The following is a 26,220-nucleotide window of genomic DNA, read 5'->3' on the forward strand; positions in this document are numbered from 1 at the left end:
GTTGAATTAGCTAGCATGATGTTAAACTGTGATGTATATCCCCTGTATATACAATCAAAACTAAGCGGTGAGATTATAGGTGATTCTAATAATCTCTACAATAAATACTTATTTTTAAACAATAAAAAATTAAAAAGTAGTTTCCTTGTGTTAGAACCATCCATGAGACAGGTGAAAGATGAGAGGCCTGATCACCATGGGTAAAGTTCAAGATGGTACTGTGATCAATACCATGCTTGGAACAAAACTGGGTCAAGGAGATTGGGATCCAATTTTGATTCCAAGTCTGTTTTGCTTGCAGAACATAGGAAAGCCATTTTTTTTTTCTCTAGGGGTTTTGATTTTTTTCATCTTTGAATGGGCATAATCCTATTTACTCCAATAACCTCTGAGAATTTTGATTATGAAATAATTTCATGGAGAAAGTTATTAAAGAGCTTTACAGTAGACTGAATAATCCCATCTCCAAAAAATTTATTTTTCCACAGATAGCTTATACATTAGTTTCATGGGCTTTTGAAGCTGAGGGCCTTGCATGCTTCTGTCTTTATCTGTGCAGATTTTGTTGATAATAACAAGATTTCTTTTGTTTTTGTTTTGTTTCATTACCTAAGCCCCACCTAAGCCGATCAAGGGCAGGAAAACTGAACAGGAGGCCTTTCTGCAGGCTGGGCTGGAGAGCGGAGTCTACACTGGCCTGGGAAAGACACCCATGTCCAAGAGCAGTTGAAGTTTTCATGTTGAACTAGTTAGAGTCTGTCAGTACCGAACGTGGAGAACATTCTTAACCACATTAGAGTTGGATTTCCTTTTAGGGGACATGAATTGCTTTTTTTTTTTTTTTTTCCCCCTTTCCAAAGTCTGAATGCAATCTTTGGATATTAAGTACTGATTATCAAGCTTCCAGATCTTGTTAGCTGAATGGATGTGTTACTTGATGATAAAACACCGGCAATCTCTGAAGAGGACTCTAAGGGATATTCTTCTTTTAAGAGCTTAAAAAAAGCCAATGTGCAAATATTTATGGAGGGTTTGCCAATTGCTAGGCTTAATATGAGATACTGACAAAGAGACACATGGTGCCACATTAGTTACTGCTTATGAGTATGTAGTGAGCTACAAAAGACACTGGGCTGAGATTATCTTCATGATTTGGGGGAGGAGCACTTGAAAATCCCATAACTGTGGACTCTACTATTCACGTGACATAGAGCTTGAATTCCGTTATTAGCAAACACCCAGTATTCCCTTCAAAGTTCAGTTCGGATGTTACCCTTTATGATGCATTCTAGCCTTTCCTTCATGATTCTCCCTGTCCTGTGTCCTGTGTCCTAGCACCTTGATTACATTTAACACGTAGTCCATATTATTAGTACTAACTGAGTAATTTGAGATGGTGAGATAGAGGATATCTCACTGGAGTATGAAGTAAGAGTGACCAAGATTTTAATCCCCAAGTCTGTGACCAGCTACATAATACTGAAAGCCTTTAGACTTGATAGCTCATCTACAAAAAGAGGCCAGAAACTATAAGAGATAATGTGTAGAACATACCAGGTACTTAATACAGGCTCCAAAAATTCTTAGTCTCACCATCCCTAGGATGACAACATGTCTGTCTCCCTCCGTCCACATACTTGCTTTGCTGGTTTTGTGATATGTTAACTTGGTTAGGCTGAATCCCTGGTGTTCCCTTTGTAGGATATTTCTGGTTATGTTGGGCTAACATGGGCTCAGGAGGTTCGGAGGACAGAAGGGAGGAAGCAGCTGTTGTGTATCTCTCTCTCTCTCTCACAGACACACGCACACACACTCTTCCTCCCACAAGTTCTATTGTTAGGGAATCTGCTGTAAGAGATTCTGCAGATGTGATTAAAGACCCCAAGAGGTTGACCTGAAGTTCATCAAAGGAAGATTATCCTAGGTGGGCCTGGATTAATCAGCTGGAAGATATTTAAGGGAAAGCTTAGGCCTCCCCTGAGTAAGTGACTCCTAAAGGCTGCTGGGTTCAAAACTGTTCTGTCTTCCTGACCACGATGTGTGGACAAGCTTCAAATTGTGCTTGTGCTATTCCAACCCACCTGTGATTTTTCCATTCCTGACTGATTGCCTTATAGATCCCGGACCTGCTTGGCCAGCCACACAACTGCAAGGCTAATTCATTTTAATAAGTCAGTCTTTCTCCCACTCCCTCCTGTCCTTTCTTTCTCTCTGTAGGCAGAAAGACAGATGAACAGACAGATACACACACATACACACACTGCTCCCCCAAGAGTTTTGCTTCTCTGGTTGAACTCTGATTCATCTACCCTTCAGATTATAAGAGCCATAATAACAGGGATGGAGTTTTACTCATCTTGGCATTTCCAGTACACATAGTAAGTGTTCAATAAATGTTTATGGATTTTACTTTAAGTCATTGTGACTTAGCAGCCTTCCCTAGGCATAGTTTTTTAAAATGTAGAAAATCCATAGTAGGTCAATAATAGGTCAAGATGCCAGGCCTGGATATTGTAAATCATTTACCTTTTTTTTTTTTTTTTTTTGAAAGAATGGGATCCAGGCAACAAGATTAGAAGAACAGAGGCCTGGGAAAATGTTACAGATAATAATAGCTTCTATTTATTAAGTCTCTTCTCTGTGCCAGGTGCTTGGCTAAGAAGTTGACATGATGATTTCATTTAATACCCACAATAACCTTACAAGATACCTGGTATTATTATCTCCCTTAAAAGATGAGGAAATGGAGGGTCAGAGAGATGTTAAGCAACTTTTCAAGGTCACACATATTTTAGGAGATAAAACTGGATTCCACTCCACTGAATGTGACTCCTGAGTCTAACCTCCAAGCTAACTACTACTAACTACTAAGCACTCCTAACGACTAAGCTCTACTTCTCTAGAAAGCTCAAAAAAGCCCAAGAAGTCTGCCTAGCTGCATTCTTGCCTGCTCTCTTGACAACACGAGGTCCAAGGGGCTTTCTCCATGCCGAGGGAAATCCCTTATCTCATCAAATCCAAGGTATGGCACAGACAGAGAGTCAGCAGCCACATAAGCAAAGCACCAGACCTTAGAAAACCTACAAGGGCTGTCACTGGAATGCTCTTCTTTTACACTAAATGCCAGTCTCAGAGTGATATGTACATTTGTGGATGGAAGCCAGAGCAGCAATAAGGGAGATGAACTGGTATCAGGCCCCACAGTCTCCTTCAGGGCCTGGCTGGTAGAATCCCACCAGAATGAAAGAAAGGCCGCTGTCCAAGGTACTACAGAGAGACAAAAGCCAGGAGTTGAGGTCCCCTAATGAGAGAATCAAGTACAAAAGGGCCTCAGCTTAGTTGACAAATGAAGCTGATGCACAGGGCTGCTAAGACCAAGGTCAGTAATAAAGCACCCTCTGATTCCAGATGTCTTCTCTCAGAGAGATGTTCTATGTCATGCCCAGAGAACAGACTTCTGTAAGATGTGGCTTCTGCTGACCATTTTAGGCTTGCTTACACTATGTTCCACCACATCCTCTGAGCTCTAGTCACAATGGCCTTTTTGGAGTTCCCCCAAAATCGTCATCCTCCCTCCTGTGACATGCCCTTTGTACATGCTAGACCAATCTCCCCTGACCTCTTTGCCAAATTAGCTCATACTCTTTCTCTTTCAGATCTTAACCCAATCATCAATTCCTCTGCAAAGTCTTCTTTTACTCCCTCATCTGAATCAGATTTCAAAAAAGAAGCATTCACACAACTGTATTTCCTTTCCTCACAGGGCTTTCTTCTGTTTGTAATTAAAAAGAGGTCAGGGGAGATTGGTCTAGCATGTACAAAGGGCATGTGGCAGGAGGGAGTGATTATTTGATGAATATCATTCTGAAAGCAGGAAATTTCTTTTCACTTTTTCTATCCCCATGGCCTAAGTGCAGTGCCGGGCACAAACTAGGTACCCACTATCCAGTTGTTGAGGGCTGTTCTCTTTACTTTCACTTGACAGGAGCCTATTAATAGTTCCCATATTGGACTAGTAAAGGCCCAGTGAACTCATTCTTAATCTTGAGGAGAGAGTTCTAAGTATCTGAAGCATACCACAGAAAACTAATTTGAAAATTAGGGTTGCTTCTTGCCTTAGAAAGTCACTACCCTAGCAATGAGTTGTTATTATTATCCTAAAGTAGTTAACCCATTAAGGCCACACGGTCTGACCATTTCAAGACAGAACCTGTTATATAAGACAAGGACAGATTGGCTATGGAGGGAAGGGAGAGGATTCAAGCTGTCATGAGGCCAGGAATGATACAATCTGATCTGGTATTAAACATAAGGCCCTGGGCCTTGGAGATCCTGCAAGCATGTGGGATCTAGAGTAGAATGAGCAACATCTTGAAAAGAGCATTCAACTGCAAAACCAAAGGAGGAGTCTAGAATGGAGAAGACCAGACAATGAATGAAGCAGAATAGAATCCACTATACTGTCATTCAACTTTTTTGGTTTCCTTGTTCGTCCCATGATGATCATCCTCGTTTTGAAACCTGCTGATCGCTCATTTAGCAGGGCACTGACCTAAGCATATATGATTCTGTATGAATATATGTACAAGTATTATATGTGTCCATATACATACATACATATATAGGTATATACACATATATGGATATATTTTATATGCAGTTGACCCTTGAACAATGTGGGGACTAGGGCCAGAGACACCCGTGCTATCAAAAATCCACATGTAAATTTTGGCTCCCTTAAATCTTAATGACGAATACCTTACTGTTGACCAGAAATCTTACCGATAACCTAAGTTGATTAACACATATTTTGTATGCTATATATAATTATAAACTGTATTCTTACAATAAAGCAAGCTGGAGAAAAGAGAACATTATTAAGCATATCATAAGGAAGAGAAAAATACATTTATAGTACTGTACTGCATTTATCAAAAAAAAAAAAAATCACCGTGTAAGTGGACCGGTGTAGTTCAAACCCCTGCTGTCGAAGGGTCAATTGTATATATAAAATTTATCCACATACACATATGAAACATATAAATCTTTCAAATATAAATAAATAAAATATAATCTTTTAAAAAGTTCTCACAATCCTCTCTGATAGAGCTCCTCTTTAAAGATCATGGAACAGAGGGCCGGATAAATTAAGAACCATGTTAAAGCTTCCATACTCAGCAAGTGGTAGAGCTGAGAGTGAACTTTAGGACTTTGAGAGCTTCTAGAACTTTTAGGACTCCACAGCCTGTGTTCTCAATCATAATGCCAGTGTCACACCAAATGCCAGGCAGGGGAAGTCATGACTATTTTTTTTTTAAAAGATTTTATTTATTTATTTGACAGAGAGAAATCACAAGTAGGCAGAGAGGCAGGCAGAGAGAGAGGAGGAAGCAGGCTCCCCGCTGAGCAGAAAGCCCAATGTGGGGCCTGAACCCAGGACCTGGGATCATGACCTGAGCCGAAGGCAGGGGCTTAACCCACTGAGCCACCCAGGCGCCCCTCATGACTATTTTTTAACCAGACTGCAAGACCGCTTGTCTTACTATTCACTTTTCTTCACATATACTTCCTCTGTAACTTAAGTGGATTTTTCAGGATCTATGAAATCATCAGACTGATATGATAGTTCTATTTTTCTAGTCATCACGGTCATAAATGCTAATTCTGAAAACAAAGAAAGGCCCCATCGTGCTTAGAAGCCCCTTCACTACCATCCCCATAGTACTCCTACCGTGCTCCGGGAACCCCCAGCATTCTAACCTGAACCACGTTTTCCAGCCTTTGTAGTGGATAAGAGGCGTCATGGAAATGGCGCTAAACACTGTGTGATTTAATAAGAGCTGCCTGCTGGCTGGTGTTTTTCTGAGGGTGTTTTGAAAGCTGGCCGCATCCTCCCTCAGAGGTGGCTACACTTCAGTGACAAGAGGCAAAAGGGTCCCAGTTTGTACCATCAGCTCAGCACTTAAGGCGGTGTGGTTAAAAAGAACTGAATAGATACCAGTGATCATCATCCTCATGATGACGATGATGATTTTACATACGGCTGCTTTCAGGGTGAGTGGCACAGTCTCATTTGTATGCCGGCATCTGGCAGGCTGTCACACATCTGCAGAATATAACCTAAATTGTGCTATTAATATTTCCCCTTTGCATTCTCCCCAAGGCATCTGTCTCCCCAAATGCCTAAAGAAACCCCCCTCCCTCTTGAAGGCCTAGAGGCAAATCCAGAAAACATGTCACCTAGATTGGGGACAGCAGGCGCTCAGAGAGACAACAGCTGAGACCAAGCAGATTCCTGGCTCTTGGAGAAGGTATAAAGGGAGAGAGGGAACCACAACCCACATTCATCCTATTTGCAGCTGAACTTCCAGACAAAATCTGTAGGCAGGTCTTCTGAGGCTCAGATAGTAGGTAGAGTCTGCTCCGTGACCAACAGGAGGTGCCAGTCATGGTCCTGAGGATCAGGTCTTAGTGCCTCCATCACTGTCATTGCTTGCTTAAACTGCCTTTCTTAGAAGACCTTGGCAAACCAAGAAACAGACTTTTCCATATACAGAACAAAGTAATGGTTACTGGAGGGGAGGTGAGTGGGGGATGGGTGAAATAGGTGATAGACATTAAGGAGTGTTGTGATGAGCACTGGGTGACTTATGCAAGTGTTGAATCACCATATTGTACAGCTGAAACTAATATAACACTGTAAGTTAACTGCTATTTAAATAAAGACGTAAGGGCAAAAAAGCCTTGGGCAACTATCAAGCAATTTTCTGTGGTGGAGACTAGCTAGCTGTGTACCAAAACCAGGTCAATATATATATTTTTTAAACACACATAGCTACACTACATTTCCCAGCGTGCTTTGCAGTTAGAGGTAGACATGTAACTGACTTCTAACCAATGGGATTCATGCTATTTGAGGGCCTGGCCCAAAAGAGCCTCCTGTATGGGGTTCTCTACAATATTTCCTTTTGTTGTCTTGACCGCAGGTCAGGCTGGTGACAGTGGGGAGCTGCAAGATGGAAGCTTCTTTCTTTGATTCACAGTTTGGAGGAGGTTGCTTTTTGGTGGGGATGATCATAATGGACTTTATAACAGAAATCATCTTCTTTGTGTTTGAGACACTATGTAGTCTATTTTTATCAAAAGATTCATAGCTTTACTATAACAAATGTACTCTTTAAGTGAAATTTCCAGCTTAAATTTCATGATCACTGGGGCACTTGGGCGGCTCAGTCAGTTAAGCATCTGACTCTTGGTTTCAGCTAAGGTGACAATCCCGGGGCTGTGAGATTGAGCTCTGGCTCAGGCTCTCTGCTCAGTAGGGAGTCTGCTTGTTCCTCTCCCTCTGCCCCTCCCCTAGCTCATTCTCTCTAAGTAAATCTTAAAAAAAAGCAATCAACTGTCTACTGGATAGTTCCATTCCAGTGATCTATCACACTTCAAACTTGCCCTGGCTAATCAAAACGGCATTTTCTGTATCTCAGAATGTTCTAGGTACTCAGATACAGGAATGGATCATATAAAGCCCCTTCTCTCATAGAATTTACATTTAAACATGGGGAAATCCAAAATACACACACGCACACAATTTCAAATAGTGGTATGTACTGTGAAGATAAGAGGGATAGAGGGCTATTGGTGGCTACTTGGTAGTTAATGGGAAAAGGGCCACTGAGGAGGTGTCATGAGTTTGAAATGTGAACGATGGGATGGAGTTAGCCATGTGAACTCTGGGGACAGAGTATTCCAGAAAGAGGGGACAGCAAATACAAAGAAGAGACATAAGAACAAGGTTTATCCAGGAACAGAAAAGAGATGAGTTGGCTGAAGCAGAGTGAATTTGGGGAGAGTGATATGACAGGATATCAAAGAGGGAGGTAGGGACCAGACCATAGAGAATCCTGTAGTTCAAGGTAAAGAACTTGGGTTTTATTCTAAATTCACTGGGAAGTTATTAGAGTGTCTTAAGCAGGGGAAGAATGAAATCTGAATTAAATACCGAAAGGTCCACTCTTTTATGGGAACATGAACTATGTAGAAGATCAAGAAAAAAAGGAGACTAAACAGGAGATTACTGTAGTCACATAGAGGAAGGGATAGTGGCCTATGCTCGTGTACGGTAGCAGGAGTGGAGAGGGAGAGAGAACAAGTAGCTGATCTGAGATATACTTCAGAGTAAGCACTAGTGGGACTCATAGATTGGGTTGGGGATAGGGAGGTTGGTGACTGAGAGAAAAAAAATCCATACTGACTCCCAGGTCAGGTGCTCAGCAGCCTGGATAGAGAAATCATTACCTGAGAATGGGAATTCAAGTGAGGAGTCAGGGCTGTGGTGGGATGGACCACAGGAGAGGTAGGGAATAAATGACCCATCCATATTATGAAACAGAGACTCATTGTAATGGAATTAGAATGTTGGCTCAGACACTCATTCAACAATTTTCTTGATGTTGCTGGATTTTAGCTAAATAGTGGACAGTAATATTTACATTAGGGGGTTGTTATATCAAATATACCTTTGGTGTATGGGGACTAGAAGGAAGCATGATGGGGACGTGAGGGTTGCTAACACAGTTTAGTTTCTTGATCTGGATGCTGGTTATACAGGTGTGCTCTGTGGAAATTCATCAATCTGTAAAATTACAATAAATGCACTTCTCAAAATGAGAGTCAATGCATGAAGCTCCTATTGTAGTGCTTCAAATTCAATAAATAGCAGCCAGTATTATTTTACCATGTTGATAAAACGAAAACCATCTCATGAGTACCTGCTGCCCATAGAGGCCATTTACAAATCCTTTCACAAGAGGAAGGAACCCTAACTGAATTCTGGGGTCTTATAGTTGATAAAGTTGCAACTGACTTGAGTTCACGACACATGAATGTCTCTATGCCAACGAACTGACTCCGAGTTCCAACCCAGAGGCAACGCGGGACTACTACGTCAGTAATTCAATACTTCTCTAAGTTTGTTAGGATGAAGGATGGATGCCGACACAATTGAAAAGGGAACAGCCCTCCACAACTGCTAGGAGCAGTGGTAGCGATGGCTTCTTTCTCTTCTACTTCCCCCCAAGCCTGAACATACCTGAATATTTAGGATTCAAGCCAACTGGTTATTGACCCCCAGGAAAGGATACTAAAACTTTGATTGGTTATTTCAAAGTTCCAGAGATTAATCCTCAGGTCATCAGCTGACATGTAGGTCTCATAGTCGCTGTTGACTGATATAGAGTTGATGTGATATGTGTGTGCGTTGGCAAATACTCTTCGCGGGGTGGCCTCCACCATCAGGTCCATGGGTCTCAGGACAGGCACCTGGGATGGAAGAGAAACAGATCACTTCAGAACCAAAGCTCTTCACCAGGGAAAACGTGTGCACATTTATGTCCTTACCATACACACAAAATCATGACCACAGTTAAAAACTTGAAGTTAGAGAAGTAGACTGATAAATCCCAAATTTCTGTCTCCTCTGCTGCTTTTAGTTTTATTTATTTATTTATTTATTTATTTTTGGTCTATTCCTTTCAGTTTTACATCCTTCTCAAAAGATGTCACCATCACTTAGCCCTCCCTCATGGGCAATTTCATCCTTTATAGGCTCTGAGCATTTTTCCCTGGCTGCTCTAGGGGGCCTCATCCTAGGGTCACTGAACTGAGAATCTACAGTGCTGTCCTTAGCTCCCAGAGCTGTTGCTCCAAGCTGCTCGCCTGTTTGTTTCAAAAAGCAGTATAATGGGGCACCTGGGTGGCTCACTCGTTAAGCATCTGCCTTCAGCTCAGGTCATGATCCCAGTGTCCTGGGATCAAGCCCACATCGGGCTCCCTGTTCAGTGGGAAGCCTGTTTCTTTCCTCTCCCACTCCCCCTGCTTCTGTTCTCTCTCTTGTTGTGTCTCTCTCTGTTAAATCAATAAATAAAATCTTAAAAAAAAAAGAAGTGTAGTTTAAAAAGGAAGTTGTCAATTATCATATGGCTTCACTTACTTGTGGGGTAAGTGAAGGAGAGGAGAAGTGAGTTAGGGGAAATCAGAGGGGGAGATGAGCCATGAGAGACTGTGGACTCTGAGAAACAGACTGAGGGTTTTGGAGGGGAGGAGGATGGGGGGGGATGGGTGAGCCTGGTGGTGGGTATTAAGGAGGGCATGTATTGCATGGAGCACTGGGTGTGGTGCATAAACAGTGAATCTTGGAACACTGAAAAAAATTATAAAAAAAATTAAAATAAAAAACTAAATAAGAAGGAAGTTGTGGGCAAGTTTCAGAAATACCTAGTTCAACTTTGATCTACATTTATACCACAGAGCTTAGGAGGTCTAGATCCCATCCTGGCTTTTTCTCCAATCTTTAAGGGCATTTTGGGAAAATATATCACCACCTAAGATTCTAAGAGCCCAAATTCAGCCATTAGCATATAGAGCACTCATTGACATCCTGTTTTACCTGGGAAAATCTTGGTTTATACCTGTTGTCTTCATGTACCAACCACATAATATCTACTTCCACATCAAAACTGTCCTAGTTTGGACAATAAAGTATACGGTCATCTTACTGATATATAAAGTGTACTCAGTGATTATTTGTTGAATGAGTGAATAAGAATATTTGAGCAAATGTCTTCTTCCCCATAGGCCAAAGAATCAGGCAGTTACATCGATTCCAACACACGAAGCTCTTCCTGGCAAATATGAACAAAGACGCAATGCTCTTTTGACTCCCTCTTTGAATTCAAGGGCACTTCTGACTTCACCCAGGTGAACTGGCTCCTGAGAAAGTGAGAGAGAACCTACCAGTGCCTGACAGGGGACAGACTAAAAACAATACAAAACAAACAGAAAACACAGATGTGATCCTTTACCAGAAACAAGAAAGTAAAAGGACCAAAACAATTTCAAGGAAGTCATCTCTTGCAACTGAGTGGACTTGCTGACTGATTAGTTTGCAGGTGCTCAATTAAGACTTCAGTTCTGGATTTGTTTCAGCCCAGCGGGTGAGGGGAACAGGGCAGAAACAAAGGTTACATTTTGTGAAGTATACTCATCCTAGTTCAGTCTTGGAGGAGATTAGCTCCTTCGAACTTTTGAGAGTTTTTAAATCAGATAAATAATTCAGAAGAATCAGTAGATTAAAGCCTAGTTAAAGCCTCTGCCTTCAGCTCAGGTCATGATCCCAGGGTCCAGGGATCATGGACTCTTTGCTCAGCAGGGGGCCTGCTTCCCCCTCTCTCTCTGCCTGCCTCTCTGCCTACTTGTGATCTCTGGTGGTGAAATAAATAAATAATGTGATCTCTGTAAAATAAATAAATAAAATCTTTTTATTTTATAAAAATAAAATAAGAGCACTCTATTGCTGTGGTGCTAGACAGGCGGCATGGATGTAGGAAGAACTAGGAATCCTCTGAACACCAGGAAAGAGAGGGGAGGGCAAGCTTTGTGAGCCCCCCCCCCAATTATGGATGATGGTTTTAGAGCATATGCTTAGGGATGGCAAGAACTATAAGACCTGGGTTCTCATCACAGATTCATGACATGCCTAAGGGCTGTGTGACCATGGGTGATTAACAGTAATACCCCTAGTTATCAGGAAGGGTAGTTGGGATCTGTGGAGATAATATATCCTCTTGTTCTCCCTCCTTCTTGCCCTTGAGAGACATTTATTAGGCTATATACAAGGTCCTGGGGGCAGTGGTAGAGCATTTGACTGCAAGCGCCGGGAGGATCCAACTGGTGAGCAAAACCAGACACTTCCTGCCTTCATCCAGCTGGTCTAGATGGAGGAGGTAAATACAAAGTCATGTCACAATAAAATGCAGTAAGTGTCCCAAAGGAGAGGATATCATGCAAGGGGGGATTTAAAATGGCCAGAGAGTTCTGGAGAGCTGATGCTAAGGAAGTTTGGGATGGATAACTGTGAAGGATGAGAAGATGTTTACTACCCCAGGAGGGGAGAGAAGAATGTTCCAGCTGGAGGAAACAGCCCATGCAAAGGTCCTGTGGTGGGGGTAGGACAGGAATGAAGGGCTGATAGGTCAATGTGGGTGAGACAGAGGGAGTGATGGGAACCTTGGTAAGAGATGAAGTAACAGAAGAGGTCACAGGCAAGATCCCCACCTCCAAAAGATTTTTGCTATTATCTTTAGAGAAATGGGCAGAAATGAAAAGACTTTCAATGACTGTGGTATGATCAAACTTTTGATGTGATCATTCCTGATGTATGGTGGAGTACAAGTTAGAGGACAAATGAAGTAAAAAGTTGGAAAGGAAGATGATACACTATCAACACCAGTGAAGGGTGCATCCAAGTCAAGACTTCGTAATGGATTAAAAAAATGTCTCTGCTCTTGGGAACTCTCCTCGCAAATAGTTACTGGGCATTTATTCCTCTGTGTCAATCATTCTTCATACATCGTTCCTGGGAATTCTTTCATCAGCTTTGTGAAATAGGTACTAGTGGGAGTACTATTACAAGGAGAAAGCTCAGGTTCAGAGAGTTGAAGTCACTGGCCCGGGGCTGCCCAGCTAGAGGAGGCTGTGGTGGCTCTGAGGCAATGTCAGAATTTAATATGAGAGCCTATTTGACTGCAGAGCTGGCATTCCTTCCACCGTCTCCCACCACACTCATGTATCATATGTGACAGGAAGTGATGAATGGTCCAGATGTGACATGAATACCCAGCACTAGTATTTGCGGAACCGACAGCGTTACTGATAGTAGTAACTGTAGTGGTAGTCCATGAGGTTTACAGTTAAGCTGCCTCTAGCAACCTCAATATGATGTTGTAGGTGTTCCTGGTATTTGAATGGGGGGGGGGGGCGACTGTGTGTGCTTTCAAAAACACATGCCACGCTTTTGTAGTGTGTCATAAAGGAGCTCCCCACCTGGTGCTTTGGAGGGCTACCTGTGCTTCCTCTGCCCACCCCCCCCCCAGATGTAGCAGAGCTCAAAGCGGGCTCCCCAGGGCCACAGAAGAAATGGAATCTGCAAGGACTTCCCGTGGCTCCTCCTCCTGTCCTCACTGAGCCTCCTTCATTACAGTGCATTGTCTGCAGAGGCTTCCCGTGGCTGTGGTGACAGGGAGGGAGCGTGACAGCCGGGATCAAGAGGCATTACAAAGTGGGAACTGCCAGCCCAGAGTGTCAGCTTAACGTGATGGGGCTGCCTGCTAATTCAGGCTGACATATTCCATGATGTACCACTTAATGGGGAAGGCTCTGTGGAGGTGTCTGGGGAGGGAGCCTCTGATGCTTCCCCCAGATAAGGCAGAGGGAAGAAGATCATTCACACTAGTCCGGCACCATTCCCATGCCCGGGGCGAGGTCTAGCCACTGCCTGATGATGCCCCTCACAGGAAGGAAGAGGTCTGGTTCAAGCTGGACGGCAAGCTCATCAGGAAGCCCCATTGGGACCGTGCTTGCCAACTGCTCCGGCTAACTAGTGCCTTCTGGGCCAGACAGGAAGAAGAGCCGGGCACTGTGTTCTGAGTTGGACCCACCGGCACTCGTCAGGGCCTTCTCTGTACGACATTCATGGAGGGCTTCCATGTCCTGTGCCAGTCGCTGTGTTAGAGCACCCCCGCCCCCACCCCCGCCCCCGTCCCTGCCCTGAGTCCAGGGCTCTGCTTCGTTTAGCCCTCTGCCTTCTCGGGGCAGAGGCCCCGAGGAAGATTCTTCTGTTCACCCATTTCCTAGGGAAGGTTCAGAGAGCTAAAGTACCCCGTCCAACGTCACATGGACAGTAAGCCGAGAGGCTGAACCGAGGCAGTGTGGTTCCTGAGTGGACACACTACTGCAGATGGAACTACTAGAGGGAAATAAGAAATTGTCATTTTTGCAGGTCAAAAATCATCAAATCTCCGTAACTGCGTATGGTTCAGCCTAATACTCTGGAAGGACTCTGTGCTAGGGTGAGGTGACAGTGACTCACGGAACAATGAATCTTGGAAGGGTGCTTAGAGCCTTTCCCAAGGACCATCCTGTGTGTGTGTACGCACGTGTGTGCACGCATGTGTGTGGCCGCGTGTGTGTGCGCATGCATGAGGGGGATGGGAATTTAATGAGAGCCCTGGCTGTCTAGGTTTTACCTCCTTCATCACTCTTGACAGTCCATTGGGATTCCCAATCATATCTTGCTTAAATAAGTATTTCTGTGAGTAAGGCAAGGGTGAAAACAACTGGCCCAGGCAGTACCTACCACATGCAGATGAGAGATTCAGGACCCGCCGAGGTGAGGTGCCTTGTCCAGTCACCCAGAGAGGGGCTGCCAGCACAGTCTGGGTTTCTCCCTCCCATCCCAGAGCTGCTTCTGCCCCCAAACCACGTGCCCGAACCATTTTCATAGGACCAGAGCCCCCTTTCTGCCAAGTGTCAAGACAAAAACTGGACAAAACCCAGGATCAAGCCAAGACCTTTAGCTTGTAGGTCAAAGTCTCTCTTCTGAGCCATGCTGGCCGTGGTGGGTGAGGCTCAAATCAGCTGAGACCAGGCTGCCCCATGCTTGAAATGAGAAGAGCATCCCCAGGCCCCAGAGGGCCGCGGGATGCCCTTCACGCCCCTCCCTCAGGTGCCTCCTACTCCTCCTGCACTTGCATTCTGTTTCCCCTCATTGCCCCGAGCCTCGTTCTGAAGGAGGAGCACGTCAGCCCCGTTGGCAAGACAGCCAGCATTGTATTAGAAGATTAGCTGGAGAGGGTGCCACGTCCCAAGAGATCAGAGTCAGAGTGCAACCTGCTGAAAGCTGACAGAGCTCTCATCTGTAATATTAGGGTGGTGCAAAGAGCCCAGAGAACCACATGGCTGCCTCCTCCTCATCGCTGAGGTCTTTGTTCAATATCACCCCCTGAGAGAGGCCTTCCACGCCCCCCACCTCAGATTTCACGTGTCCTCACTATCTTCTCACCCAGTTGACTGCTTAGCAGGTTTTAAACATTTCAGCAATTCATCGCTTTATTCTCATGAGTATTCTATGATTTAGCTTGGTAGGTATTACGATCCCTGTTGTACAGATGAGGCAACTGAGGCCAGAAAGGTTAAGGAATTTGTGGCAAGTCACACAGCTGGTAGGCATGGCTGGCACGCTTGACTCTGGAGTCTAAGCCGTCGGTCAATCTCGATTCTGGGCCCCGGAAGAGCACAGTGGGGTGTGTGGGACTGAGACAAGTAAAGAGACATTTCAGGGCAGGATCTGTGCTGTGGTGGAGGCCACTAGGCACCGCCCAGGCCGTGTTGGCCAAATGGGCTCTGTGTCCACCTGGGGAGGTCAAGGGAGACCTCAGAGGGAGAGGGTTATGAAACCGGGCAGGGTGCAAAGGGCTTGCAGGACTCCATCAGGCAGAATGGGGGGTGGAGAAGGGAGGGGTTATGCTGTACTCAGAGGGACCAGCCCATGCAGAAGCTCAGAGAGGAGAAAACAGAAAACGAAGAACGTGTGCACCAGTGTGTGACTCCACGTGTTTCTGGGGGAGGGTGGCCGTGACTTAATGATGGGCTCAAGTACCCCCTCTGTTTGAGACATGAAGAGTGCCTGAACTGGGGAAGTGGGTGGGTGTGGATGAGGAATGGCTTTTGAGGGAAGACCAGAATGCAGTGTGGGAGGGAGCTGATGGCTGTCTGGGGAACAGCATTCCCGATGGAGGGAAGAGCAGGTGTGAAAGTTGGAGCCCATGAGGGAAGCGGGGGGTGGGGGAGAGTGTGACATTGGCACTTGAGGTTACAGTACAGGAGGAACATCAAGGGATCTTTGTGGATGGAGAGGAGTCTGTAAGGGAGCAATGGCAGCAGACGTGGGGTCAATAGTCTGTGCTGCATCACAGACGTGACCGGGAGGCTGAAGGAGACTCGGGGAGCCGTCCAACACACTCGCCTTCCTGCTCAGAAACTCCTTGCTCACTCTCCCTCACCACTCCATCCATCTCTCCCCACCTGGCCTTTAGTCTTCCCGCCTCAGCTCCTTTCTCATTATCTTTCCTGTCCCTCCTCTTGGAACATATAAGATCATCTTTCAGTCCCCAGAACCCATTTACTAACAAAATGAATGTTGCTGTCATTGGGCTTATTTGGCGACCACGCGGGCGATTCTTCACAATCTTCCATGACACTGAGGCGGGCGTCGGCGGGTCATGAAGCCCCCCTTCAGAGACACACAGGGGAAGCTGTGCAGAATCCTGCAGCCCCTGCGGCCCCCACTTGAAACGACATCTGTGAAAACGCACAGCAGGAAGAGGCTAGAGGTGAGGACCCCCATGCCTTTGAGCACCGACTCTTTACAGAGAAAAAACAACAGCTGTGTTTACCATGGCAACCTCCAGTGCCCCAGCAAGCTGACAGACTAGAGGCAAGGCTCAGAGAGCAGAGATGGCCCGAGAGGAGCTACAGAACAGAAAGAAGATGGAGTCGTGGAGAAGGAAGAGAGAGGGGGGGGTCAGGTGTGGAAGGATGTGAATGGATTTCAGCTGATTGGTAAGCTCGGGTCAAATATGTTGGAGTCCAGCAGGCACGCATTTGAACACCCTTGGTTGTTAAGCACGCATGACATAATCGACATTATGGGGCCTTTTGAGAAAACTGCTATCAGTTTACCTCCATGCTTGTTCCATATCTCCTTCTCGTTGTTCAACACATGCTCCCCACCACTCTCCCAATAGTGGAGATACTGAGATACCAACATTTCATATTGGGACTGATAGGCCAAAGGACAGTCATGGGTTACGTGCTCCATGTCCTCACTTAGGGAGGACACAGAGCAATGTCATGACCACACACTGGGCCCAGATAGAACCTTCAATAAACATTATTACATGCCAGGCAGTTAGCACACAGAGGGTCCTTAAGATTCTTTCTGGAGGCAGATAAAACACAACCGCCTACCCTTTCTCATTGCTCCTAACAAGTCCTTTGGGGAAGCTGAAACCATGGCTGTTCAACATGGAAAAGAAAGAGAGGAGAGCTGTCTACCTCCTCCTTGGTGCAAGGAAACCGTGACCCTGGTGCTCGGACCACAGGTGTAAGGCTGGGTGGAGAATCTGGGATGATTTTACTCTTCCATCCAGAAGCAATAAATGGTTAGGCAGGTGGAGAACCAAGGAAGTCATGGATGCAAGCCTCACTTCAAGTTTGCCACCAAGTGTCTCTCTGGGCTTTCTTCAAGGAAATCCTTCACGCCCTCCAATGATAATTACTGTGAGTTTAGGATAAAGCCAGACTTCTTCAGTGTCAAGGAAGACCGAGTAGGTCAGCCTGAAAATGGGAGAGCCACTGGGTCCTCCTGTAACTATCCTTGTTCCCAAACAATATAGCTTTGTGGCAGAGCAGCCATCATTAAACAGGAGTATGTGATGGCTTCCCAACAACTATATGGAACAGTTTTCAAGGTGACCATTTTGGGGCGACTGGGTGGCTCAGTCAGTTAAGTGCCTGTCTCTTGATTTTTGGCTCAGGTCAAAATCTGATCTGAGGGTTTCGAGTCTATGCTCACACTGGGTGGGGAGCCTACTTGGGATTCTCTCTCACCCTTATCCTATTCCCCTCCCCCACTCTAAAAAAAATAAAAAGGCAACCATTTCCCCTTATCTAACTTCCACATATTTTCCTTGCTGAAAGCAAATCATCTCAGGAGATACCCACAGCCTATCTCTTTCTCTTTGCAAAAGAAAAACAGAGAAGACATGCATTCACCCATCTCCAATCCTACTGTGGTACACTAGCCAAGGTATAAACACTTCTGGGAGAGATAAGTGGATGGTGCCTTTAATCTATGCTCCACAAATGTCACCAGCTCCAGCTCAATATAGTATGAATTTCTAATAAAGTTTTATTTCTTATTTTTAATTATTATTTGTCAGAATGATGTGTTTATGTTGCTCAGGTCAGCTGTATTCTATTAATAATTTTAGAAACAATTACATCCGCAAGAGAATTTCATATATTCTGGGGGGGGGGTACCTATTTTTGTTGCAGAAACGATCAAGAAAGGCTTTTAGCATTTATTTGGGGGAAGCGAAAATATATGTTTCAAGAAGAAAAGCAATATAAAGTTCTGACTTTTAAAGAACTTGTTCCCATATTCTTTCAATGGACATCGGTGAGTATCCAGTTAAGGTGGTATTTAAATTCCAGTAGATGCATTAAAAAGGTGATATAATGGTTTTATTTTATTTATTTATTTATTTATTTTTTATTTTATTTATTTATTTTTAAAGATTTTATTTATTTATTTGACAGAGAGAGATCACAAGTAGAGAGGCAGGCAGAGAGAGAGAGGGAAGCAGGCTTCTCGCTGAGCAGAGAGCCCGATGCGGGACTCGATCCCAGGACCCTGAGATCATGACTTGAGCCGAAGGCAGCGGCTTAACCCACTGAGCCACCCAGGTGCCCTAATGGTTTTATTTTAAACTGCCTACATTCAAAATACTCCTGAACTCATCTTCTGTAATTATTTACCATTACGATGGAAAATGCTTAGTCGTCTACATATAAATGTTCAGGAAGGCACAGAAGTTTTCAGACATCTTCTAGGGGGTGCACGAACATCAAATCTACAGTTGTATGGTGTAAGAGAATTTTGGAAGTAGACCTGGGCTTGAATCCTGGGTGAGCCATTTATCAGCCACATAGCCTTGGGGAACTTCTTCACCTTTTGCCACGTGAACGGTCCCTTGCATGATGTTACACATGGCAACTCTCAGTAGTTTTTTTGAGAAAACTCAGCAAAGGGCCTGAGGCGTACTATCTAGTAAGGAAGAAACATTTAAGGAAAATCTACTTTGGGCAGGACAGGGTTGGGCACTTAATGTACAACTTGTTACTGAACCTTCACGATGACCCTAAGAGGAAGGTGCTGATATTATTCCCACCTTCCAGATGTGGATGCAGAAGCACAGGAGGTCATAATGCTCATTCAAGCTGTGAAGCTGCCCTTGAACTTGGCAGTCTCGCTTCAGCCACTATGAATGCTATTATTTGAATTCTTACCATTAACTGTCAATTGTAGAAATATGGTCCATTTCAAGAGACTGCTAAAGGAAGACTTCAGGACTTTTTCTATTGGCTCTGGGGCTTAGGCATCCCTTCTATCCACCTAGGGAATTCAGTCGTGATTACAGAACTCGGCATTGCCGAGGAAAAGTGGCTAGTGGGATGATTGTTCACTGGGTAGCAATTAACTTCATCGGAAAAAAAAAAAAAAAAACAGCTGAAGGCTTTTCTGGTTAGGAGTTTTCCCAAATAGCTTCTGTCCACATTGTCATGAAAACCCTGGAACAATATGGTCGTCCATCCAATTATCAAACCAACCTGGGGGCCAGAGTCTGGCATTCTGTGTACCCATTATTAAAGGGTAATTCAGTGTAACAAACCAAATCGAGTATGTACAAAGACTGTCAAATAAAATAAACCACTAACAAATTCAATTACTTCCCATTTTCAGTGGGAAGAATGCCAGTCATTTTTCATTTTAAAAAATATGCATCTTAATTCCATTTTTTTAAAAACATGAAAAGCAGCACATGAAGGTCTCTTGCGCTGTCTACACCGAGGTTTATTTTCCACAGGCACATCTTTCCTGGTCCTGGGGCATGTTCTTTCTGAGAATTAATGAAGCATTAAGCCTCCCCCTGGTCAAAAAACTTGTTTCCTCCATGGACCAGTGGTGGATGGAGTTCAGAAAGCAAGAGTGATAGGTTGGCTCCGGTTTTCAGCGACAGACCAGAGCTGTTTCCAGAATGAAACTGCCACTCAAGACCAGCCCGCCAAAACCCCCGGGGAATCCTATCCAAATAATATAATTTTTAGATTTCCCTGATCACACCCTTCAACAGCCTCAATATGTCCCTGATTTCTTTTACTGGCTTTGTCATGTAGATTGAAGTAAGCCTTAGAGGAAAAACCCCTTTGGACCAAGTCAGGCTTTTGTGCTTCCGTGTCTTAAATATCTGAGAATTATATTCTTTCATTTGACAAACATTTATGAAGTGCCAATCACTTCTCTCGGTGGTACGTGTAGAGAGTGAACAAAACAGATTATTTGCGGCACTTAAAGTAGAATAGAGAAGAAAGACATTAAGGTCTCAAGGTAGATAATCCTGTCAACTGTCACTGCCGTGATAGGAGACGTACCGGGTTTCAAGAGAGGAAACAAAATAATGTTTCATTAAAAAAAAATAGGGGCTCTAATTTAGATTGGGGAATTCGGTAAATTGTTTTCAGGGTAGTAAAAACTCACCTCCCCAGATCAGGACTCTAGCATCCTCTAATCAGTGGCCAATTTTACTGTTGGACAAGAGTGGAGATAGTTTTGGTTGTCACGGCTGGGTGTATGCTCCTGGCATCGAGTGGGCGGAGGCCCAGGACAAGGCTAAATGTTCTGTGAGGTACAGGACAGCCCCCAGCCACAAATCACTATCTGGTCCCCAAATCAACCATTGTGAGGTTGAAAAACCCAGCTCCTAAAGAAACCCATCAGACACAATGTCTAAATCTAGGATAGAAAAAAGAAACCCAGTATTAACTTGTACAATAGGTAGCAAAGAGTTTCTATTCACAGAGATGTTTGGAATTAAAAAGTATAGATATATGTACACACACTCATATAGACATAAATACTCATATACATATACACATGCATATAATACACACGCACACACACACACACACACACACACACACACTCTCTTTTATGTACTTGGAAGACTTATCCTCTGTTACCAGCTATAAGAATGACATACAACCCATAAAAACTGCCCGAGGAATTAATATATATATTTTTAAACCCAATGCATCAAAGATAGTTTTTATGGCAGACCAACAATTTCATGCTTTTAGTGTCTTTGACTTCTTTTGCCCTCTCTATGGAAAAGACAGGAAAAATCTCTTTCCCTCAGAAGATAAACTCGATATCTAATTACCAGTCCATGCAGCAGCCTGTAATTCTGCCAGTTTTATCTTTTTTTTTTTTTTTGCAGACACTTCCATTTTCTGCCAACATTGCTATTTCTCAAAGCATGTTTCCCTGTTCACTGCCTTTCCTGTTATTTCCCTTGATGTTTCACATTGTGTAATTCTGCAGGAAAAAAAGGAGACATCTTAAAATACCCCAGTAGGGGAAAATTTCAATTAACACTTATAGGTGGGGAAGGAGATGGGATGGGAAGAGGGTATAATTTCTGATTAGTTCGGTTAATCACAAAACTGTTTTTGTCTTGGTTTTCAACTGCTATTGATAGGAGTATTTCTAAAATCTATCCACACACTTTCTCCTATCAGTGATTAGCATAAATATCACTGAGTCTTTGATGACCAAAGACAGACACCACCTCAGGAGCATCAGACCACTTTCTGTCATTTGTTACTGCAGAATATACAAATACAAATCTGATATTTACTTCAAGAATCGTAGAGTTGGAAGTCACATCTGAGAAGTCATGACACTGAAAAGACATGGAGGTGTACGAAGAACTTTGAAACATGGCCTTTCAAGAGATACGCACAAAGCTATACAAATAGCTAAATGGTGTCAGTTCTGCCTCCCGCCAACAGATGGCGGTAGTGATTACTAATGACACCATGATCTAGGAACCATTAACTTATGAATCTCCTTTCAGAACTGCATCCCCTGGTTCCCGTTCCTGGCTGCATATCAGAATCGAATGAGACTTCTTATTAAAAACAGATACCTGGGCCTGACCACTGGTCAGTTAAGTCAGAATGCCTGTGAGGTGGAACCCAAGTAATGATACTTCAAAAGCCCCCTAACTGACTAATATGTAGAGCCAAGGCTGAGAGCAGCCAATGAATCTGAGGGGTTAGATGGAAGGGTTTCCATACAACAAACTTGTAACAATGGTTACCTTTAGTGGTATGAGATTATATGAGTTTAAAATTATTATTATTATTTTAAAGATTTTATTTATTTGAGAGAGAGAGAGAGAGAGAGAGATCATAAGAAGCGGGGGGAGGGGGAGGGAGAAGCACTGAGGCAGGGGGCCTGATGTGGGACTCAATCCCAGGACCCTGGGATCATGATCTGAGCTGAAGGCAGACGCTTAACCAACTGACCCACCAAGGTGCCCCGAGTTTTAAATTATTTTTATAGTTCTGTACTGACTGAGGTTTTTATGTTAACTTTAAAGAGACACTCTGATGTTTTACATAAACAAGAAGGAAATCATTTATGGGAGACAAAAATGACAGCATTCAAAATATATAGAAAGTTCCTAAAAACTGTTGAAAAGTTGAAAAGACAACTCATTAAAAATATGGGCACAGGATATGAACAGAAAATTGAGAGAAAGTGAAAACCAAATGACCAGGAAATACATAGAAATATGCCAACCTTACTAGTCATCAAGGAGATGCATATTAAGTCTGTGAATCTTTAATCTTATAGAAGATTAATCTTATTAATCTTTAATTTTTACTTACAAAAATTTTACTATATGCCACTCACTGTTCTAAGTGTTTATCACTATTAATTCATCAAAACACATAACAATTTTATGAGGTAGGTATTCATATCTATTTACAAAGGAGGATAACAGACACGAAGCAGTTATGTGTCTTGCTTAAAGTCACACAGGTAGCATGTGCTAGAGCTGAGACAGGTACTTCTGTATTCTAGCAAGAGCATCCTTACCCTTAACAATTACACTATATTCCCTCATCTGTAGTAGCCCTACTTGGATGGGTAAAAATTACAATGACTAATAATACCCTATCCTGGAAACGACAGGAGCAATTGGGCACTTGCTGGTTGGATTATGAACGGCAAGAAAATTCCAGAAGGTGACCTGGAAGTAGGTATTAAAACAAAATAATGTACACATCTTTTCATGTATAAACAAATCCTACTTTAATGGATATTATTCTACAAAAACCAAACAGTAGCTTGGGATAATACATGTTTGTGCACACTTACTGCAGCATTGTTAGTTATAACTACACTGTGGCAAAATCTACAAACAACCCAAATGTCTATCAATAAGAGGATGATTTAACAACTTATAGTACACCCATACTTGAAAATATCTGCCATTATTTCAAGGAAGGATTGACCTGAAGAGATGCTACTATTACTTAGCGGAGTAATGTGTATAGGTCTCAACTTTGTAAAAACAAAACCCAATCCTATCCATCTACTGATGTTAATATGTGCTTGTGTAAGCAAAGAGAAAGGTATGAAAAGACACACACCAAACTAGTAACAGGAATTGCACTGAGATGTGGGTCCACAGTTTAGTATTATTTCACTTGTTGCTGTAACCACGAGTTAATTTTGGAGCATAAAAGAAAGAGCAGCAAAATCCCAATGTCTAATGTCTTGCCAGGGCAGGATTCTTAGGATTTTTCAGTCTGCACCAGACTCTTCCTGGGAAGATTCTTTCTGGGAAAAAAGCAGCTCTAATGAGCACAAGATCTACTTTCTTGCATGGTCTACCTATTAGTTCTCTAGGTAATCAAAGAGCCAGTCCAGCCCCTTCCTCCATACAAAAGCACTTGCAACACTTGAGACCAGCTCTCAACCCATCTTATGCCTCATTAAATAAATTATACCAAGACCCCAATCTTCATATCCTGCCAATGCTAAGGGCTGCTTCACCTCTGCTGAAGCTTTGCTTTACTGAACACATTCACTAGTTCTGACCATAGATGGACCTATATTCTTCACACAACATGTGTGTTTTCCCCTTTAAGTAGTTTAAAACTGATTTACCTCCCTCATAGTCCATATCATGTGCTCAATTAAAATTCCCAGGTCTTTTTTTTTTTTTCAAATAAATGAATGTCTAGTCAAAGGTCTTCTATACTACTTGAGTTTTTAAAATTGAGTATGATTTCCTAAGTTCTCCCTCATCCCCCTCCTCCAGGATTTACCCCTTTCTTTTCAAAGTGAAATACAGGGGTGGAGAAATGGTATGTGTGTGCGTGTATGAAATTATGAATTATGGACTCTGGATAACCAGATTTTTCTGTATAATGAAGAAGATGGGTGAATGAGTTCAGAATTTGGAGAACATAGGATCATGTCCTGTAGTTTGGCTGCAGAGTGGGAGGTACCTGAGATCTTCCATTCCCCAATAGCAGGGCTGAATTTGAAATGTAATAATCCTGGAAAGTGAACTGTTATATGAAGTGGGTGAGGGAAGAGATAGCTCTGGAGAAGTTTTGCTAGTTCAAGGAGAGAGAGCAGGGAGAGGCAAAGAACAAGGTAAAGGAATGGGACCAGAAAGAGAAGAGTGTATTTGAGAAAAGCAGCAGCACCTAGGACCTCAAGAGAAAAGGAATGGCAAGACTCCAAAATAGGAATGGAGAAAGAGAAGAAAGTAGCAGGCACGGGTGTTGAGGGGCAGGAAATCATCGAGTCCGGACAGTTTAGACGTCAAGAAACAGAAACCACCACAAACTTACTTCTTAGAAAAACTCCTATAAAACAAAATCAAGAGGATTACTGTAGGACAGGAAAAGCTTGAGGCTTGTCAGGACTGGAGATGGCATGTATGAGATAGAATAGGGATGTGGCATGTTGTCAGGGACCTGGGAACTATGTTTTGCTTTTCTCTCTGTCTCTCCAGGGCCATCTGGTCTCTCTCTCTCTTTTTAAGAGACAGAGCATGTCTCCCCCCAACTACCATGTGAGTTAGGGGAGGAGTAGAGGGAGAGAAATCCTCTAGCAGGCTCTCCACTGAGCATGAAGCCCAACACAAGACTCAACCCCACAACCCCTGATATCATGACCTGAGCTGAAACCAAGAGTTGTATGTTCAACTAACTTAGCCACCCAGGCATTCCTGGGGTGGCCTGGTCTCTTAACCTGCTTCTCCCTGGATGTCTGGCCCTTTCTCCTCTCCTCACTAACAAAAGTTAACTCTATCTGTTTATGAGTCTGACTATGGTTTCCAAAGAGTCCCTCTGATCCTGTCTCCATTACACTTTCAAACCAAGTGCTCGTCACTATTACAAAGGAGAGGAGGGAGAAAGGTAGGAAGAATGGAAGAGTCAAATCCTTGTAAAAAAAATCTCATCTCGGGTACCTGGGTGGCTCAGTGGGCTGAGCCTCTGCCTTCAGCTCAGGTCATGATCCCAGGGTCCTGGGAACGAGGCCTGCAACGAGCCCTGCATTGGCCTCTCTGCTCAGCAGGGAGCCTGCTCCCCCAACCCCACCTGCCTCTCTGCCTACTTGTGATCTCTGTCTGTCAAATAAATAAATCTTAAAAAAAAATCTCATCTCTTCCCTTGTACATATCATGTTCATAATCACCTCCATGCCTCACTTCCAATGACCCCTTTCTTAAGTCCTTCCATAGGCTGACTGTGGGAGTTCATAGAACTTCCCCCATTCCTCATGCACACATATACTCAGACCAGTGGAGAATTTGGTATTTTAAGAGTCCTGTAGAAAAGGACGAATTTTCTAGCTTCCTCTTTCAACCTGGCACTATTATGACAGCCTTCTTGGAATCATTTCCTGACTAAAGCTCCTAGTATTATAATTCAGACTTCTAACAGTCTCTTGTTCAAGAGCAAAACACAACTGGCCACTCCTTCCAGAAAAGTTATTGTGTTTGGAATGCTGTTGTAACTGCACTTCAATCTTCTTCAGGCAATGAACCCATTTCTTTTAACTCTCTCTTCCCATCTTCTCTCAATTCCCTAACAATGTTACAAATTGTGACTTGTCCGTGACAATCACATACTTTTTTTTAGATCACATTGTTACAGTGTATTAAGAATAAGAGTTTATCCTGAATAAAATCTGGTAATTACTTCTGGAACAACCTACTATTTTGGATGACTTATGCCTGGTCTGGTTCAACCTAACACTTTCATGTTATTATTCACCAAGACCCTGGGATGTTTTCTCCATACATTCGCTTCCTCTTTTCATATTCTATGCATGAATGGTAGGATTTTCTCTCGCATGTACCAGCACTGTGCTTTGCCCTTTTAGAACTGAACTCTCTATCTTATCTGTTCACCTCAAGTTTGTAAGGTGGGCATCCATTTCTTTATTCATTCTTGACCTCTTCTTTGTCCCCAAGTTTTGCAAAATGTGAGCCTGTGCAATCAATGGTGGAAAGCAGGAGGGAGGGTGCAAGGATGGAGCTTACAGCCTTCGAGGCTGACTCCTAGGACCATAAACTCTTTTCTTTTTTTCCTGAAGGGAGGAATATGAATTATTTTCTCAAATAGCCAAAGCAGGGGACCCCCTTTAAAAGCCATAAATCTCTGAGG

General features: G+C 43.4%; 1 protein-coding gene across 12 annotated transcripts in view; it reads right to left on the reverse strand.

Moving 5' to 3' along the window:
* Positions 1 to 26,220, reverse strand: part of PPP2R2B (protein phosphatase 2 regulatory subunit Bbeta) — a 456,957-nt gene that overhangs the window by 55,031 nt on the left and 375,706 nt on the right. For all 12 annotated transcript variants that reach the window (XM_047731093.1, XM_047731088.1, XM_047731087.1 and 9 more), the window contains one exon: positions 9,141 to 9,318. In XM_047731093.1, the coding sequence (XP_047587049.1) occupies positions 9,141 to 9,318 (178 nt within the window). The remainder of the gene's footprint in view (positions 1 to 9,140; positions 9,319 to 26,220) is intronic.

This window comes from Lutra lutra, chromosome 5, assembly GCF_902655055.1.
Source record: "Lutra lutra chromosome 5, mLutLut1.2, whole genome shotgun sequence".
In the NCBI taxonomy this organism is placed as follows: Eukaryota; Metazoa; Chordata; class Mammalia; order Carnivora; family Mustelidae; genus Lutra; species Lutra lutra.